Raw genomic sequence first — 19,000 nt, 5'->3', positions numbered from 1 at the left:
TAGTAAAACAAAATGCCAGTATAACAAAAGAGTTTTTAATGTTTGTGTAGTGCTGGAACTTCCATGAATATGGAATTCTGCTGGAAGAGCTGTCTCCAATGACTGCACACATGAGAGCTTAGGAACTGCTAGCTACAGCATTATGTTAATGCATGTGTTCTGTTTCTGTGACAGGATTTCTTGGAGAATAGCAATCTACAAATTGCAGACATTGTTGATTTAGTGAGAGGAAAGCTGTCCAGTGGAGCCCGGCTCACACTTGGAGCTCTTATTGTCATCGACGTGCACGGTAAGTGTGCAGTTGTTGTTACTCTTGTTACATCAGAGGCCGTGCTGCTACCGTTAGTTGGGTGAATTATTTGAATAATACTTATTTGAATAAATAGTGAAGTAGCTAAAATGCTTTCACGAACTTTAAACAACCTTCACAGAGTTATTGCACGATGTCTTTGAGCAGATGGAGATTGTTTGGTCCTGTACAACAATCTCTCATCTACTTAGAAAAGGCACTGGAATCTAGATCAAATGAGGCTGATTCCCTATGCAAAACAGATGCAGATTCCTTTCTAAAATGAAAAACAGCCTACTACTCTAAATGTTGATTTACATAGCTATAAGTAAATATTTACTTATGCATTGTTTTAAGTAAACTGACATAGAAGTGTTCATATTTTTCAAGTTATGTCTCTCACTTTGAAGCTCGTGATGTTGTTGCAAAATTGGTTGAAAGCAGAGTCACGGATCTGAATGACTTCCAGTGGATTTCTCAGCTGAGATACTACTGGGAAGAGAACGATGTAATAGTGCGAATGATTACAACAGAAACCAAATATGGTTATGAATATCTGGGCAATTCTCCACGTCTGGTTATAACCCCATTGACAGATCGTTGTTATAGGTAAAGCCATGTTGTCTGTGAATAATGTTTTCATTTTTTTGATTGACCTGTGTTTGCTTTCATTTGTTATAGTTAATTAATAACAGGAACCTCAGCAGCTAAGATTTTTCCATAGGTCTTGGAGACAAATCTTACAAATCTTCTTTGCTCAAATACAGTAAAATATTTACAATGTCTAGGTTTCTACACCAGTAGAGTAATAGTCTCTGTTGTTCCCAAGAATGTGCTTCTGAAAAGAGCTGGCAGTTTACGGTACCAGAACTGTAAAGAAGTGGTCAATTAATTTCTTTGAAATAAGACCTACAGGTTGGGTCTACCTGCTGGTGAAATAAATGAGGTGATTATAGGGCCCTTCACAGATCTGTGAATGCAGTTACCTTCCTGTTCCTCTGTTTGCTTGCAAGAGGTTGAAATGGAAATACTTCATCCCCCAAGGTTGGAGTATCCAAGGGCGTTTGGTATTTCACTTTTGATGAGCTCTGGAGACACAGGTCATCTCAGCAGTAATTTTAGTCTGAAGGTTTAAAGAATTTTCTTATAGTGTCTTCAGGGAAATAAATGGTGAGGATGTAAAGATTTTATTGCAGCCCTGAGCTGTGAACTCATCATGGTGAGAAGGCACTTACAGTAAAGTGCCTGTGTTAATGCCTATGCTGGCAAATGCTTAATCTCTAGGCATTCACAGTGGTGTTAACAGAGCCATGTGGCTGTTGGATTAGCTTTAAACTCGGGTTGTTGTTCAGATTAGCTCAGTCTAAACTAAGACTATGCGGACAGCTGTGCCAGATGTAGTTTCAGTGCAAGCAATGAGCAAGCAGCCTCTATTTGGCACAACTTAGCAACTGCTTTTGGTGGCAAAGCCTTTGAACGAGGCTTTTGTAAAATAATCGGATCACTCCAGTGTTGATGGGGATCTCATTTTTAGTATGAAAACCGCTTGGAGAGCGATGTGATTCCTTGGTTTATGAAGCAACTTTTATGCTTTCTCAGACATTTCTAAAGACAGACTTCACTTATAAAGCCAGCTTCAAGTTCTTGTCATGAGGAGTGCCTCTTGAGGCAAAGGTGTGTTTCTGTGAACCCTGCCATTTTGCTCGTGGCTGTGTATTTATTTGTGTCATTGAGGACACACAGGGTAGATGCATGTAAAGAAAAGTCTTGATGTTCCATTGTAGGCCAAGTGGATGAATGTGAGCTTCTGGAATTGAAAAGCAGTTTTGGGAGAATACTGCTTTTTAGGGCAAGCTGCAAAGTCACAACTGAATTGTTTCCAGGGGAATCTGTATAGAAAAATACTTATCTATCCTTTCGGAAACAATCTACTCTTAAAGACTGCTTTTGCTAATGCCTGTGTTCTTGTTTATGTAGGACATTAATGGGTGCCTTGAAATTAAATCTTGGTGGTGCTCCAGAGGGACCTGCTGGGACTGGCAAAACAGAAACAACAAAAGATCTAGCAAAAGCACTAGCTAAGCAGGTACCAAAATACCTTTTTTTCTTCCGTTGTTTGTTTGGCTATGTAGATATTTCTTTAAATGCTATTCTTAAGCAAGGACTCCTCATTCTGTACCTATTCTTTATTCACAGAAATAGCTGGTAAGAAACCCACGTTTAGGACTTTGTTTTTATGGTACACTAGTGTTGTAATCCAAAATTAGCAATAATAATTGCTTCCCATTGTAGATGCTAAGAACTTTATAGTGGTTGTGTTAATACTGAGAGATGTTCTCTGTGTGTTTTTGTTGTAGTGTGTGGTCTTTAATTGCTCCGATGGTCTCGATTACAAGGCAATGGGCAAGTTCTTCAAGGGGCTGGCACAGTCTGGTGCATGGTCCTGCTTTGATGAGTTCAATAGAATTGAGGTAACATTTTAATTCAGACAAATAAATTGATAAAGCTTTAATTTAAGACTTCAGAAGTTTATACACGACAGCGTTATTGCCAGTGTTCTACTTTTATTTGTGGTATGGTGTCTTTGTTTTGATGATCACTGACACAGAAATACTCAGCTTCGTGCTGTAGGAGCACATGCCTACCTGTGCAGTGTTCCAAAAGTCATGTTCTGGGTTATTTTAGCTGACTATATGGTTCTTGTGCAATTTTTTTTTCGTATGTGACACTCACTTGTTGACAAAGAACTATCCTTCTCTTCTTAAAAAATCAAGCTACAGCTAACTAAGTTCCTCCCGTGGAGGAATTCCTGTGATAAATAGCTCAGTGTCACTGGCTGAGTCACCTGGTAAACCACATGTGTAACCAGACATGTCTAATCTCCTCCTTGGTCTTAATCTGTGGGGTTTTTTTTCTGTTTGGTTGTGGGTTTTGCTGTGTGGTTGTTTGGTTTTTTTTTTAATTTGATAACTAATGACTTTGGATGAATTTTATTGTTATTTTGACAGAGTTAGATTTAAGTAAATACTAGTAAGAGTGGGAAATCATGAAGTTCTATTTTGTATGTTTTAGTGCCCTTAACACCTTAATTTCTCCATTTGTCTACTGTGACTTGTTTATTAATGAATTCAAGAGTTAGAATGCTCATTTTCCAATACTCTGTTTCCTTGATACTTTAAAGCTCCGAAGGCTGACCCTAGGCTGCCTTTCCCATTCTTTACATTTCATCTCAATGTGGGGTGTTGAGTGAGTCAATCTTTCTGAAGAGCTTAAATTCTCTGTCATCTGAAATGAAAGGGGTGTGCTTTTGGAGGCCTCCTCTCCACCTAACTTAGATGTCTACCTTTAGGCAGATGATACTTCCCTTTGGAGGCTTCTGGAAGCCTCTGTTATCTGTCTGCATTGGTTGAATAGAGAATAGTGGCATTAACTTTCAGGGGATCGATTTAATAGACAGCTGAAATATTTAGGCTCAGTTGTCAGACACAGGGTGATTTTCACCCAGAGAAATGCAAATATAGCCCTCAAAATATGGAAACAAAACCATTTTATGTTGTCTCGAAGTGTCTTACGTTTTTCAATCTGTTCTGTCTGTATTAGGTTGAAGTATTATCTGTAGTTGCCCAACAAATACTTAGCATACAGCAAGCTATTATCCGCAACCTCAAAACATTCATCTTTGAAGGGACAGAGATCTCTCTTAATCCCACCTGTGCTGTGTTTATTACAATGAATCCTGGGTATGCTGGACGGGCAGAGCTGCCTGATAATCTCAAGGTAAATCTGTGTTCCTGATTTCTTGTAGAGATTAACAGAATTTGCATCTTCTGATCTGTTATACTAAGAAAAGGAAGGCAGCAGTCAAATAATACAGAGATAACAGTATTCAGCTGTGCTTTTGCTAAGCTTTAAGTGTTTAGAATTGTACAAAACACGCAGATGAAAGGTCTCAGTCTAATCACACTGATAGCAGTTCACAGCTTTAACTGTGCTCTTTCAAAGTGGAAATTCTCCTGATTTACAGTGGCTTGTCTATTCCAATCCCAATTTGAATTTATTATAACTTTGCAAGTTGCTGAGACACTGCAGACACTGATATGGTCTTAGTTCTTTTCCTAACTTTGCCACAGTTTTTTGCCTGACCTTTTACAAGACATTAATCACACTATGTGCTAGTTTGTCTGTTATGAAAGTGAGAGGAATGACACCTCCCTTTTCCTCTATTAACAGTTCTTTAGGATTGTGAGTCTTTCTAAACATTCGTTTTGATAGCGCTTAGCACAGACCTCTTGAACCTCTTGGTAAGATTACAGTTCTAGTAGCAATTCTAATGCAATCTTATAGATTTCAGGTGATTCTGTAAGTCATGAAAATGGAATACAGAGTATGGAAGTCTGTGAATTTCTGGGGAGATGCTATTCTTGCAGAACAAGCACAAGTTATTACTATATTCCATAGTCCAAGTTTATATCTTACTTTTTTTTGTTCCAGGCACTGTTCCGAACAGTTGCCATGATGGTTCCAGATTATGCTTTGATTGGAGAAATTTCACTTTATTCAATGGGATTTTTGGACTCTAAGAGGTAAGACATGCTGAATTTTCCACCTCAGTTGAGTGAGATATACCGCAGTCCTCTGTAAGGCAGATACGTGTATTTGAGGCATAACATTCTGGCAGGCTCTCTGTATTCTGTTCATCCAGAAAGTACTTTTTCATCTCCTGCTTTATAATCAATTCTTATTTACCACCTCATGTTGACATATATGCAGCTCTACACGAGACCATTTGGAAAATGTATCATAATATCAAACAGAATTTTTAAATGGCGCACACTTTTTCTGGCGTGGCTAATCTGCAGTTTCACTTCTTAGGTGTTTTGAGCCATCTTATCAGCTGATACATGTGATAATCACAGCAGTTGTTTTGTGTATATAAGTACTTAAGTTATTTTTCTTGCATAGTGAGATATTTTCATTCTACACATGATATTATGTCCGCAGTCTTGCCCGGAAAATTGTGGCCACTTACCGTTTGTGCTCTGAGCAGCTCTCATCTCAGCATCACTATGATTATGGAATGCGTGCTGTTAAATCTGTCCTGACAGCAGCAGGAAACTTAAAACTGAATTACCCAACTGAAAATGAAAGCATATTGTTACTTCGGGCTCTGCTGGATGTTAACTTGGCCAAATTCTTGGCACAGGATGTGCCCTTGTTTCAGGTGAGCTGTCAGGTCTTTGTTATGTGTTTAAATGTTGTGATGACAAAATCCAGTGTAAGAACTTACAGAAACAGGTCATTATCTTTTAGATAATTTAGAACAGTTTGATCTAAATGCTGCCATATTAATGTAAAGTTATTCCAGTCCACTGATCTGGATGCACTCCTTGGTTCTGTTAGTATTAATTTGAAAAGCATACTTTCAGGGGTGGCTTGCAAGATATTCTATAGAATGTTTTAAAAGATACCTTGCTAAAGGTTTTTCTCTTTCTTTTAATCTATGTTTAAATACTATTCTATTCTGCCTTCCCTTAACAGGGCATTGTATCTGACCTGTTCCCTGGAGTGGTCCTTCCTACACCTGATTACGACCTCTTTATTCAGGCACTAACTGAAAATATTAAGAAAATGGATCTTCAACCAGTTCCATGGTTCATTGGAAAAGTCATTCAGGTTTATTTTCACATACTTCCGGGGAAGACAAGCATGAAAGCAGAAGTGTTTTTCACTTACAATGTCTGTGGGACCAGACATATGACAGATCCTCACAACTGTAGTTTTGGTTCCTTTGTGTTGACTTCATTGGTAACTGTTGATTTCAGTTAGGCTTTTACACTGAGCTGCGATCTGCAGTGTCTGGTTAGCACAATCACAGCCTGTGCAGTGATGCTGTTACAGTTGAGAGACGATATTTAGGAAGAAGAAAGGAAGGATTGTCTGGGGGTAAGGGCTTCTAAATGGTATCTGAGAATTGCTATAATAATATGACTGCCTTCTGACTTAGTTCATGCTGTGGTCAGCCTTAACAGAGTGAGATGTCTGGCTGATGATTTGTCCTGTCATGTCTAAGTGCAGGAAAGATTATTCTAGTTTCATATGCATAATGTTTGCTTTTGTGCTGTGTTAAAAGTGTCAATCTCCTGTCCCTGATACAGATCTATGAAATGATGCTGGTGCGCCATGGTTTCATGATCGTTGGAGATCCTTTGAGTGCGAAGACCTGCGCATACAAAGTGCTAGCTGGAGCCCTTGGTGATTTGTACGCAGGTAACATTGTTCAGCCACAAATGAAATGAATTCTTCGACTAATGCTTTTCCTTTGCAGAGATATGCCCAGGTTGCTAATTGCTCTATATTCTGCTTTCTTGACTGGAAACTTTCTATTTAGTGAGCTGGTTTTGTCTTGAAGAATTTTTGTCTACATTTACTGTAGACTGCAAGTAGCTTCCATAAGAATATAAAATCTATTCTGCTCTGCTTTTGTTTTTTTCACATGTATCTGCACAGAGGAGTTCGTACTTTCCTGTACAATTAATGGAATTTCTTGTTTACTGATACCTATCTGCCCCATATCTGGGGGTTCTTTTTCTCTTGGGCAGCTGAAGTTCTGTTCTTCAGTTGTTGAATGAAACTAACCTATTGGGTCCTCAAGGTCATCCATCTATTTGTCTTTTCACACAGCAAAATCCATGAATGAATTTGCTGTTGAATACAAAGTTATTAATCCAAAAGCGATCACCATAGGACAGTTATATGGGAGTTTTGATCCTGTAAGCCACGAGTGGACAGATGGAGTTCTTGCAAATGCCTTCAGGGAACAAGCATCTTCTACCACAGATGATCGGAAGTGGATTATTTTTGATGGCCCGGTGGATGCAGTTTGGATAGAGAACATGAACACTGTGCTGGATGATAATAAAAAGGTAGCCTAATTTTTGCCGGTAACCTTGTCCTTGAATATACATATTTTATCGTACTAGTAGCAATATTGTTACTGTGTTAGTCAAAGAAGGTGTGAGACTAGGGGAGGTCTAATGTGCTTAAAAGCTTTGCTTTTTCCCCCAGTTGTATGAGTGGTTTTAGTAGATGTTATTAAGATGTTATTATCCATGGAAGCTTTGTCTTGTTTCTACTGTATTGAGACAAAGTTGTTCACGGAGGCATTTTTATTGACCCTTTTAGGAAAGAGAAAAACATAAACTCAGTTCTTTAACTGAAAACTGAACTTATTTAAATTAGGTAGTGAATAAATTAACCAAAAAACCCCAAACTGCAGGTCATTACTGCTTTTCCTTGCAGAGTTATTTAAAGATGAAGCATTGTTCTCTGTTTCTGTAAACCATTACAGTAACACAAGGGGAAAGCTGAGACAAAGCCAGAAAATATCGTGTATTGTGAGAATATGAATGAGTGAATGAGGAATGACACTAAGTAGAATGTTCAGTGGTTTTATGACAGGCATTGCTTTCACTGGTTGATTAACACTGACATGACTAGATCATGTTTACATGATGCTCTTCTTCCTAGCTATGCTTAATGAGTGGTGAAATAATTCAGATGAATTCAAAAATGAGTTTAATCTTTGAGCCAGCAGACTTAGAGGAGGCATCTCCAGCAACTGTCAGCAGGTAATGTAAAGACATCCAAACTCAACCTGTCGCACCTTGCACATCTAGTCCTGTACTGTTGAGTTGTCTGTTCTTCCCAGGTGTGGTATGATCTATATGGACCCACAACAGTTAGGCTGGCAGCCACTGAAGGATTCCTACTTGAAAACACTGCCCCCAAACCTGCAGGAAGAACACCGAGAGCTGGTGCGAGACTTCATTTTTTACCTATGTCTAATTTGGAAGATTAAGGTGATGTTCACAGTTTGCCCACTTGAAGGCAGGCGTGCAGAACTGAAATCTTTTGAAATACTTCCGAGATTTAGAGGGTTCCAGATCTCCTAGAGGCTGTTGGAAATGATTTTGTAGTGATGAATGTCAAATGTTGTGGCAAAGAAAGTGCCTGAGAGCAAAACGTGCCAGGAGTATTAGAAATGCAACATGGGATAACTAGAAGACTAAAAATGTTTTGAACTGCATCCATCTTCTGTATAAGACATCCAGAGTTTATCTTGAGAAATGCTTACAATAATGTTATTATCATTAACAGCTTGATCTTCAAAGCCTTAGTCACCACATGAATCCTTGCTAAATAGTCTTTTGTATACTGGATTTCTTGCATGAATGAGACCACCTTGTGTTGTGTATTGTAGTGTATCTTCCATGTAGACTCAAATAAAAGTAGGTGGTGGGAATCAGCTTTTAATCTTACCAAAATTAGAATTCCCTTTATTGGGCATTAAAATCTAGTAAAAGAATCAGAATAAGAATAAGACCTGTCCACAGTAGGGGTGGAGGTGGAAAAAATCTTTGATTTCTGTGATTTGATAAGACTCTCTTTGAATTTTTGCAGAAAATCAAGACAAAAGCACCGAGCCTGGGAGAGCTCTTAATTGACATTTTTCTTAGTTCATCAAAGCAAAATAATTATTCCTTAACCAGCAGATGGCTTGACCCTTTAGTACTTCTGCTAGAGCACTAGTCCCTGGGAAAAGATGAGGTCACGATTCCTCTCCTGTTTTCCTGATTGAGTTCATGGAGCAGATACCGCCAGCTCTGGTCATTATCTGCCTGCACACTGTGGCTTTCCCACAGGTACCAGTCAGTTCCAGCTTTCTGGAATTTCTGCTGTGGCACGGTATCTGTGCTGGGCCTGTCGTTGTTTAAGGGAGGATGAAGCCCTTATCTTTGTTTCTGTTGGAATAATTTTGTTGTTGCCTAAGCAAAGCAGAAGTCTCCCTAGCCTGAGCTACTGCTCTGCCATCTGGATAACAAAATTCCTTCTCTGTGGTAGAAGCAACTTGTTCTTGGCCATCAGATAATGACAGTGTGACTTTGTGATCACCTAAGTACTGCCTCACACAGGTCCTTTCCTGATCTTCCCTCTGCCGACTTGGAGAATTTCTGATGCTTATGTTTTATTGAGGGAAAATTGAGGGACAGTGGGAAGTTTCTGCCTTGTTTTAAAGCCATTTCCTTTTCTCCTGTTAGGTCAATGACTTGTTCATGTGGCTAGTCCAGCCCTGTTTAGACTTTATTCGCCTTCATTGCAAAGCTATTGTACAAACGTCCCCTATTCATCTGAGTTACAGCTTGATGAAACTCTATACTTGTCTGCTTGGTAAGTACCTTAAGTCTTAATCTTTTGATTTCAATTTTTCTTTTCTTTTTCCTGCTGTGTCTCATGACAAGATGCGGGTTGTCAGATGCAAGGAAATACCAATGGAATTCCTTACTCCTGACATCATACACCACCATCCCTTTCTCGCTGATCAGTATTAATTATAGTTCTTTGATTTAGCATGCAGAGCTTTCACATCTGGACAGTGTTGTCAATGCAAAACTGAACATGATCTTGTGAGTGTATTCCATATGTTTTGCTTGCTGTTTTCTAGTATCTGAAGAAAAGCATTAGGACTCTTTGTAAATATTTTTTTTTCTGATTTATTTTTATCTGTAAACAGTATTTTACACAGACAAGATCCTTGCTTTTAGGTTGGCTTTGTTCCACTGAAGGTAATACTCTGAGGTTATCTCAGAATACTTTTGCATAAGTGCATTTTTTACTGGGATTTATGGTAATTACTCGTATTTAACTAGAATTCAAAATATGTGTTTTAGATGAAATAAAGCAATCCAAGGAAGAGGAGAAGGGAAGCTTGTCTACTCAGCATATCACTTTGTGGCTGCAGGGGCTTTTCCTTTTTGCTTTGGTGTGGACAGTTGGTGGGATCATCGATGCAGACAGCAGAAAGAAATTTGATTTGTTCTACCGCAACTTGCTAATGGGAAAAAGCGATGAAAACCCACGCCCTAAAAGTGTGAAGCTTACCGGAAACAGTATCTTCCCAGAAAAAGGTGCTTCTTCAAATCTGTACTTGCCTCGCCTTTTATGAAGCAATAAGAAAACTTGGCTCTTTAAGGGAGAATAGAATGCCTGGCAGATGTTAAGTCTACAGCAGAGCCACCATCTGCTAGGCCTTGGGCTACACAGTTGGGTGCTCTTTCCTGGCTCGTTTAACCAGGAGTAGCATATGCCTCATGCTGTACTCAAACCATGTAGCTGAATCTGACCTAGAATAATTTGGTGATGATAATGACAGTGCAGGGGGAAGGGTATCTCATGCACTAGAAAGCTTTCTTTCTCTCACAGTGTTGGATGTTTTGCATGAAAATGATTGAATTTTATTTTTATTCTCTAATCAGTCTGTTTTCCTATGTTGTGCTTTTCAATTAACAGGGACCGTTTATGACTTCTATTTTTACAAGCATGGCAGTGGGCAGTGGAACATGTGGACCGATTACATCACAAAAGAAGAGCAAGTTATCTCTCCAGGGGCTAAGGTTCACAAAGCTATCTTTCATTATAGAACATAATTATTTGACTAAATGATTTAGAGATGTAAATCAACTACCATAGCCCTCAGTCTACTATATTAGACTGTTAAATGTTTGATGTGCAATATTTCATTAATCTTTGTAGGCTCCTTTTCATGTTTATGCCTTAATTCTGGTACTGTCAATATTGAAAGTTCAGTATTGCAGATGAACATGGAGCCTGGAGGTTGGCTGGTGGTTAAAATTTTTAGTTCTGCTTTTGTCTCTGTAATAGCATCTGATGTTGGGGAGGTCACAGTAGGAAAATGCCAAAGCCTGGATTTCCATTCCTGCATTTTTGTTTTCTGCATTTGACATCTTGATATTATAGATGAGTTAATCAGAGAAAGCAAGGAAAGACAGCTACTACTTCTTAGGGATACAGAGAGCAATACTGAGAGTCCTGAACACACGCACGCATGCACGCACGCACCCATTTCAGAATAGGGGCACTCACATTTTGAATGGCAACCGTGAACTCGAGGGAAGTGCAGCACAGCAGAGAACTGCAAAAAGTACCTGTTCTGCAGATGAAGTTTGGAGATAATTTAAATGTTTGTTCAGCATTTCATTCTATTGTAGTTGCAACTATCTTGTCTATTAAGTACATGAGAGATGTAAGATTACATTTCAGTCTGCTAAAATCTTTTGTGTATACATAGGTCACAGCTGCTAACAGTAAGTGGAAGATGAGGATGATAAAAATTGCCAATGCACTGTTCCTTTTCCTTTGCACAGTAGGGGAACAGAATTATGCCATACTTAACTCTGCAGTTCTCCTTCTGGGCTTTATATAGTGTCTATGAACTATAACATAGATAATACTACTTGTGCTGCATACTGTATAAACGCTGAACAAGAAGTGGGGCCTTATTATCTACCAGAGCCTTTTTATAGCCTAGGTTTTCAGAGACAAGAATTTTTTAAAACTGCATTTGTGCTATGGGCTTCCTGTAGTCGCTTGCAATTATTCATGTTAATTGAAGTATTAGCAGTTTGATTTTTCATGTGCTATTTTACTTCCTTCTGCAACAGGCGTCTGAACTGATAATACCAACAATGGAAACTGCCAGACAAATGTTTTTTCTTAAAACATATGTGGAACATAATGTTCCTTTGCTTTTTGTGGGTCCCACTGGCACTGGAAAATCAGCTATAACAAACAATTTTCTGCTACAACTTCCAAAGGAAAAATATATCCCAAGCTTCATCAATTTCTCTGCAAGAACCTCTGCTAACCAAACCCAGGATATTATTATGTCCAAGCTGGACAGAAGAAGAAAAGGATTATTTGGACCTCCTTCAGGGAAAAAAGCTATAATGTTTGTGGGTAAGACAGCTTTTTCAGGGTTTTTATATCATTTTAGTTCTGGCTTTATGCAAAGGAAGTGATTCACTGAGAACTAGTAATTTTGGATTGCCTCAGTGCTCTTTTTTTCAGTCATCCACAGAAGGATTAGCACTGCCACCTGCTGAAAAGTTTTTAACTGTTTAAAGTGATGGTTTTCAGAAGAGCTCATACTGTTGCAGTGACACAAAATAAAGTAAACCAAAATCACCAACCACACTGAACTATCACTTCTAAGTATACCTGTGAAGTATAATGTCATTTGTTTCTGCTTGGTTTAACGGGAAGCAAGAATAACAAGACACAGTCTTTTTCTACCTCTAGTCCAGTTATTTCTTCTTCTTAGCTTTGAAAGGAAACTATAATTCGTAAGCACTGAATTTGTTTTTATTCAATGTCTTGTGCTCTTTAAAGATGACCTAAACATGCCTGCGAAGGAAGTGTATGGAGCCCAGCCACCTATTGAGCTTCTCAGACAGTGGATTGATCACGGTCACTGGTATGACAAGAAAGATGCATCCAAGATCAACATCATAGATGTGCTGCTTGTTTCAGCTATGGGTCCACCTGGGGGAGGCCGGAATGATATTACAGGTAAGAAATATATTGCTATGGCAAGTAGCTATCATGTCATCATAAAGGAGGTTATATTTTGTAATGAAAAAGTTAAGTTAGGAAAAGCCCTAGTGTAGCTACGGCTACACTGTTATAAGGCGCTTTGTGTTACCAAAGTTATTCTAAGTGAAATACTGAAACAAAATATAAACCAGTTTCTATTTCTTTTGTGTCATTTCTGGGGCAGAAACTTGCCAGAAACAAAATCATGGAGCTGGAGCCAGATTCAAACGTTGTTAGAGTGATAAACTCAAACTCCTAGAATATACTAGCTGAGAGGTGTAAAAATGTTTGGACATTGCTAAAACTTTCTGCATCTTTTTGTGTGTATTACAGGACGCTTCACAAGGCACTTGAATATTGTATCTATCTGTTCTTTCAATGATGACATATTAACCAAGATTTTTACTGCGGTTGCTGATTGGCATTTCAGCACAGGCTTTGAGCCAGTGTTTCTAAGGTAATGGGATATTTCCCGTAGCACCTTTGTCATCTTTTCTCCTGTGATTTCTCTGCAGAAGTTAAAATTTTATCTCTTTTCTTTCCTAAGGCTGGGTAGAATGATGGTCCAAGCAACAATGATGATTTATAAAACAGCAGTTGATAATTTTCTCCCAACTCCTTCAAAACCCCACTATGTCTTTAATCTACGGGATTTTTCCAGGGTTATTAAAGGAGTGCTGCTCTGTCCACACACTCATCTGCAAGTAAGTGGTAGCTTAATTATGTTGCTGTAAGAAAGAGCAATACAAAAAGTAAATTATTTTTGTAGTAAGTAAACATCTCAAAATACGTGAACTGTGATTTCAATAGATTTACAAGGTTTAAAATTAGGATGGAGTACCTGCTATGTATTTTCTGTCTCTAAAGGAAGATGGGAAATTTTTGTCACTCTTCTTTACATGTATTTAACTTAGGCCTAGAGATACAAGGCCCATCTGTTAAGGCCTGTACATCAAGCCAGACAGTCACTCCTCTTGAACTTGCAAAAGAAACAAATGTGGGAAAAGACTCAGTATCTTTCTTATAAATGGCAGGCTCATCAGCAAACAAGACTGGATAATTCAGCCCTGAGTGTGCCTGTTGTCACAAACTACAAGTGAATACTGAAGGACATATATGATTTTCATCCTACATTTTTTCATCTGTTTTCAGTAAAATGTCAGGTTAAAGGAGTATTAAAATTTTTGTTTCTGTTGGGGGAATGTTTTTTGTGCAGAAACGGAACAAAACAGCTACAAGCAATTCAGGGGAAGCCTTGGCCAGCACCAGTTTTGTGTGGAGCTTGGGTTAGAGCCCACAAGCTGTATCTCTGAAAGATTTATTCTTTGCTTTATGTTGGAGAGGTGGGGAGAGTTGATACAGTAGAGAAAAATGCTTTGATAAGAGTCCCAGTTTGTATTGGCCTGAAGGACAAGATGGTAACTAGGTGAGGAAGCTAGTTAAGTTAGCAGATGCGGAGCCGTGTGCTGAATGGCTTGGAATTTAAAAGATTCCTGCTGAGTTTAGTACAAGGTACAGCAGAGTGTAGATAGACGTTTCTGTTTCATTGTTTTTAAACAAGTCCTGCCTTGAACTATGCTTACTGATTTTCTTGTATTTACATTTTCAGGATGGAGATAAACTGATCAGACTTTGGATTCATGAGGTTTACAGAGTTTTCTATGATCGCTTGGTTGATGAGGAGGACAGGAAGGTATTCTTTCAGATGGTACAAGAGACCACATCAAATAGCTTCAAGCAGAGCTTCAGTAAGGTATTTTTGAGGAATGTGTTGGGACCAAGAACAAGACTGATGGATTTTCAGAAATACTTAGATATTGAGATTGCATTCATATTGGACGCATTCTGAATTATTTCAATCACTGTGGTTAAAAAGTATGAATGATACTGTATCCAGTATGCAGAATCATAAATATTCAGGTTAATACAAATTACTTCATATCAGAATGATTCATAACTTCAAAAGGATTCTGTGTTAATACAGAGGACTATCTGGAATGAACGTCTTACACAATATTTATCTGTGCTTTTGCTTAAGTTAATATTTGGATGAGCCAGTGAAAATAGTGGGTACCTTTCTGAGAAGCCTTTTGGGAACTTGTCATATATTTGTCACCAAAATTTCTCTGTAAAGTATGTATATACGGAAACTTGCATGTCAGCCTGCAGCATATTTCGCACTCTAGGTGGGTTTTTTGTGGTTTGTTGGATTTTTTTGTCACAGAATAAGGTAATAACTAGGGTAGCTGGAAAAAACAGTGCTTCTCACGGTATTATTACCATGTAGATAAGGTTGATTATGACTTTAAGGAAAATAATTCTCTAATAGTTTGAATTACCTGCTGATTCTTGTCTTAACTCTAGGTACTGAGTCATCTCTCACCTACTGGAAACATCTCTGATGATAATATTCGCAGCCTATTCTTTGGAGACTATTTGCAGCCAGACAGTGGCGTGAAAGCATACGACGAAATCACAGACTTGAAGCAGTTGACAGCTGTGATGGAAAACTACCTTGAGGAATACAACAATAACAGCAAAGCACCCATGTCCTTAGTCATGTTCAAATTTGCTATTGAGCATATCTCAAGGATCTGCAGGGTTCTGAAACAGGATAATGGGCATCTATTATTGGCAGGGGTTGGTGGGAGTGGTCGACAAAGTGCTACCAAGCTCGCCACCTACATGAATGACTTTGAACTCTTTCAAATTGAAATTACGAAGTTCTATGGAATCAGTGAATGGAAGGAAGATATCAAGCGAGTCATGCTGAAAGCAGGTGTTGGTAACAAGAATGTGTCCTTTTTGTTCTGTGATAATCAAATAAGGGATGAAGCATTTGTAGAAGATATCAACATGCTTTTAAATACTGGTGATGTGCCTAACATCTTTGCAGCAGATGAGAAAGCTGAAATTGTTGAGAAAATGCAGAGTGCAGCAAGGATGGAGAACAGGAAAATTGAAGCCACTCCCCTTGCTATGTACAATTTTTTTATTGAAAGGGTGAAGAAAAATTTGCATATCATCTTAGGTCTGTATACAATGTGTTATTTCTTAGAATGCTTTTTCTTAATCTTATTTTTTTATGCTTCTTAACTGCAAACAAACTTAGGTAACATCCATGATTTTTTTTTTTTTCCCTAGCCATGAGTCCTATTGGAGATGCATTTAGGAATCGATTACGGATGTTCCCGTCACTAATAAACTGCTGCACCATTGATTGGTTCCAAACCTGGCCTACAGATGCTTTGGAAATGGTTGCTAACAAGTCTTTAGAGGATGTTGAACTCAAAGATGATATTAGAAAAGAGTATGATTTTTATCTGTCAAGAAACATATGAAGCAAATGTTTGTTCCCCTGCCCCTTGTGCCTCCAACATCCTATATCAGAGCTAAGCCAACTCTAGGATTTTAGTACAAGTCAAAGATACCTAGATATATGTATCTGCTGTTTCTGAAACTCAAGCCGTTCTTTGCGAGGAGTCTAAAATGATTCTTACAACGGGGAAAAAACAATTCTGCCTTCATTAGCAGTAATATAATTTCATAAGCTTAGAGTAATTTCCTCATAATTAACATAAAGACAGATTGTATTTTCATAGTAATGGGGAAAAATTTTCTCTAGGGTTGTGTCAATGTGCAAGTATTTCCAAGAAAATGTGAGAGAGCTGTCCATCAGCTATTATGCTACACTGCGAAGACACAACTATGTGACACCAACTTCCTACCTGGAATTGATTCTTACCTTTAAGACTCTGCTGAATAACAAAAGGCAAGAAGTTGACACGATGAGAAATCGTTATCTTATGGGGCTTCAAAAACTTGACTTTGCATCTTCACAAGTAAGTTTCAGATGAAAACCCTAAATATGTGCCATACACATACTTTAGTGTAGGGTCTCTATAAGCACTTTTAACAAGTTTTATTTTTATAGGTTTTAATTCTCTCTTCACTGTATTCATTATGCTATTGATAATTTTCTATAGAAAACCAGCAGGAGAAGTTAGATTACTGGTTAGTCATTTTAAGAAATGGTGGTATGTAAATTCAGATTATAGCATTTAATAGAAAGCTAAATGAAATCAATGGTACTAATTAGTTGTTGAAGGAACAAACCTTACAAAAGTCATTATTTTCTCAAATCAATGCCTCAGCATCCTAGTACCTATTACGCATTTCAAAATAGGGGAGTAGTTGCAGGATATTGTAAGACAATAATAAGCATTAATTCCTGAGCAGATTCCCAATAGGAAATCAGTCAGGTTCCAGGTAAATAACAGCCTTGTTCAACCTGTGCGATCCAGGGATTGATCTTTCCAAGATGCAAAGTAAAAGGGCTTCCAGATACTTGCTGGATGGAAAAGAACATCCAGTTTGCAGCTGTTGCTGTCACTAATTCTGTGTTTCTTTTCAAGTTGCTTTTGGATTTTTTTTCCACCTGTGCAATAGAGGATTATTTGTTATTCTATAAACTGAAACTGACTGTGAAGAGAAAAACACTATAACTCAATTTATTTCTCATTATTGAAATTAAGTGGATGATAAAAAAAAATCTTTTTAAAATATCTATTCAGTTAAAACAGCTCTTAGGTTAGAGAATTATTTTAATAATTATTTAGATCAAATGTCTTTGTCAAAGATTGTATTAATGTAGTGTCTTCTGATCTTTCTTCCTATTACATCAAGATTGGAAATGCATGCAATGTTTACACAAATTTCTTCTTGATTTCTTGTTCTGTTCAACAGGTTGCAGAGATGCAGAAAGAACTGACTGCCCTTCAGCCTGAGCTGATTCGAACTTCTGCAGAAACAGACAAAATGATGATCAAGATTGAAAAGGAAACAACTGAAGTAGATGCCAAGAAGGCACTAGTGTCAGCGGATGAAAAAGAGGCTGATAAAGCAGCAGCTGAGGCAAAAGCTATTAAGGTAGCGTACAAGGGCTTGAGCTTGGAGCGTGATGGGTTCTACGTCTTTACAAGTAAATGGGAATTGTGGTGATGTGTTAATGGTATGATCCAAGCTCTTAAAGTAACAAAGTTGCAAGTGATAATGAATGGGATGTTCCTAGTATAAACATGGTAATTTTTAGCTGTTTGGAGTATGACCATATCTCACAGTACTGCATAGCTTCCTTGTCTAATTCGTATCCCAAAAGCTGTATAGCTCTTATTTCTCTACTAATATATTCTCCTTCTCAACAGATTGAGTAATGAGGCTATACTGTTTCCAGGTCCAAAGATGGTTTGTTTAGAGTTAGCTGAGGTAATTTGGCATAGCTCGGCATGAAACTCTATTAGGAATAACCTAAGAAATATGCAATAGCCAGGATCTGTAGCACAGAAGCTCCCGTGGGAAGTTGCAGGATTCCTTCATATTTTTTTTTTTTTGTTTTTTTTGTAATTAGTTGGATATGTCAGTGGTAGAGAAGATAGAAAATTACTAAGACCTGAGTGCATGAAAAAGAACTCAAGCTACATGGTATATATTTTTAACTGATCGGCACTGTAAGATTTAACTAAGAACAGCTAACCTGGGGTTTAATTCTCCCTGTCAGACCAAAGTGACTTTGACCTTGAAGGCCTGCCTGGCTTTTTCAGCTGTAAGTTCAGCTTATGGCCATTACTAATTTCTCTACAAACTTTCCCTCTTCAAACTGCACAGACAAATTATGAAAGTAGTTTACTTTCCAAGAAACTCAGTGTTATGAAGAATCTTTTTATTAGAATCTGTTTATTATTATAAGCAGAGAAGGTTCTCTGTGGCATTGCCGGAATAGGGTAATCAACAATCAACTTGCAGACCTTGTATTGTATGAAGGTTTACAGGCTTCTGCCCAATTTCTTAACAGGATGAATGTGAAGGAGACCTTGCTGAGGCCATGCCAGCTTTGGAGGCAGCACTTGCAGCTCTTGATACCTTGAACCCTTCGGACATCACTCTTGTGAAATCCATGACGAATCCACCTGGTCTTGTTAAGCTTGTCATGGAGAGTATCTGTGTCATGAAGGGAATTAAACCAGAGAGGAAGCCTGATCCAAGTGGCAGTGGTAACGATACTGTATTTGTTATCCCTGCCCTAAGAATGCTTGGGGTACTGCTTTATTGTACCAGTGAAGTGCTTCTGGTGTGACTGCAGCCATGTGCACCTTTATTTTGCTTGGCTGATTTAGAATTAATATATAGTTAATAAATATGACATAGGTTAGTGATGCTCAAGTTCCTGTCTGCATTAGTTTGAGCAATGACTTTCCCAAACAA

The 19,000-nt window shown here is 38.2% G+C and overlaps 1 protein-coding gene across 1 annotated transcript in view; it reads left to right on the top strand.

Annotated features, from left to right (window-relative positions):
• DNAH3 (dynein axonemal heavy chain 3) overlaps nt 1-19,000 on the top strand; it is a 52,634-nt gene that overhangs the window by 24,389 nt on the left and 9,245 nt on the right. Inside the window, exons 28-52 of the mRNA XM_069870532.1 lie at nt 175-289; nt 700-898; nt 2,267-2,375; nt 2,647-2,760; nt 3,890-4,066; nt 4,781-4,872; nt 5,291-5,510; nt 5,828-5,962; nt 6,445-6,556; nt 6,971-7,212; nt 7,817-7,917; nt 7,998-8,103; nt 9,388-9,517; nt 10,018-10,254; nt 10,637-10,740; nt 11,809-12,103; nt 12,536-12,715; nt 13,073-13,196; nt 13,287-13,443; nt 14,349-14,492; nt 15,104-15,770; nt 15,884-16,049; nt 16,365-16,581; nt 17,486-17,668; nt 18,591-18,789. Coding sequence (XP_069726633.1) covers nt 175-289; nt 700-898; nt 2,267-2,375; nt 2,647-2,760; nt 3,890-4,066; nt 4,781-4,872; nt 5,291-5,510; nt 5,828-5,962; nt 6,445-6,556; nt 6,971-7,212; nt 7,817-7,917; nt 7,998-8,103; nt 9,388-9,517; nt 10,018-10,254; nt 10,637-10,740; nt 11,809-12,103; nt 12,536-12,715; nt 13,073-13,196; nt 13,287-13,443; nt 14,349-14,492; nt 15,104-15,770; nt 15,884-16,049; nt 16,365-16,581; nt 17,486-17,668; nt 18,591-18,789 — 4,525 coding nt within the window. The remainder of the gene's footprint in view (nt 1-174; nt 290-699; nt 899-2,266; nt 2,376-2,646; nt 2,761-3,889; nt 4,067-4,780; nt 4,873-5,290; nt 5,511-5,827; nt 5,963-6,444; nt 6,557-6,970; nt 7,213-7,816; nt 7,918-7,997; nt 8,104-9,387; nt 9,518-10,017; nt 10,255-10,636; nt 10,741-11,808; nt 12,104-12,535; nt 12,716-13,072; nt 13,197-13,286; nt 13,444-14,348; nt 14,493-15,103; nt 15,771-15,883; nt 16,050-16,364; nt 16,582-17,485; nt 17,669-18,590; nt 18,790-19,000) is intronic.

This window comes from Phaenicophaeus curvirostris, chromosome 16 (assembly GCF_032191515.1).
Source record: "Phaenicophaeus curvirostris isolate KB17595 chromosome 16, BPBGC_Pcur_1.0, whole genome shotgun sequence".
Taxonomy (NCBI): domain Eukaryota; kingdom Metazoa; phylum Chordata; class Aves; order Cuculiformes; family Cuculidae; genus Phaenicophaeus; species Phaenicophaeus curvirostris.
This window is presented reverse-complemented; position numbering and strand designations above follow the sequence as displayed.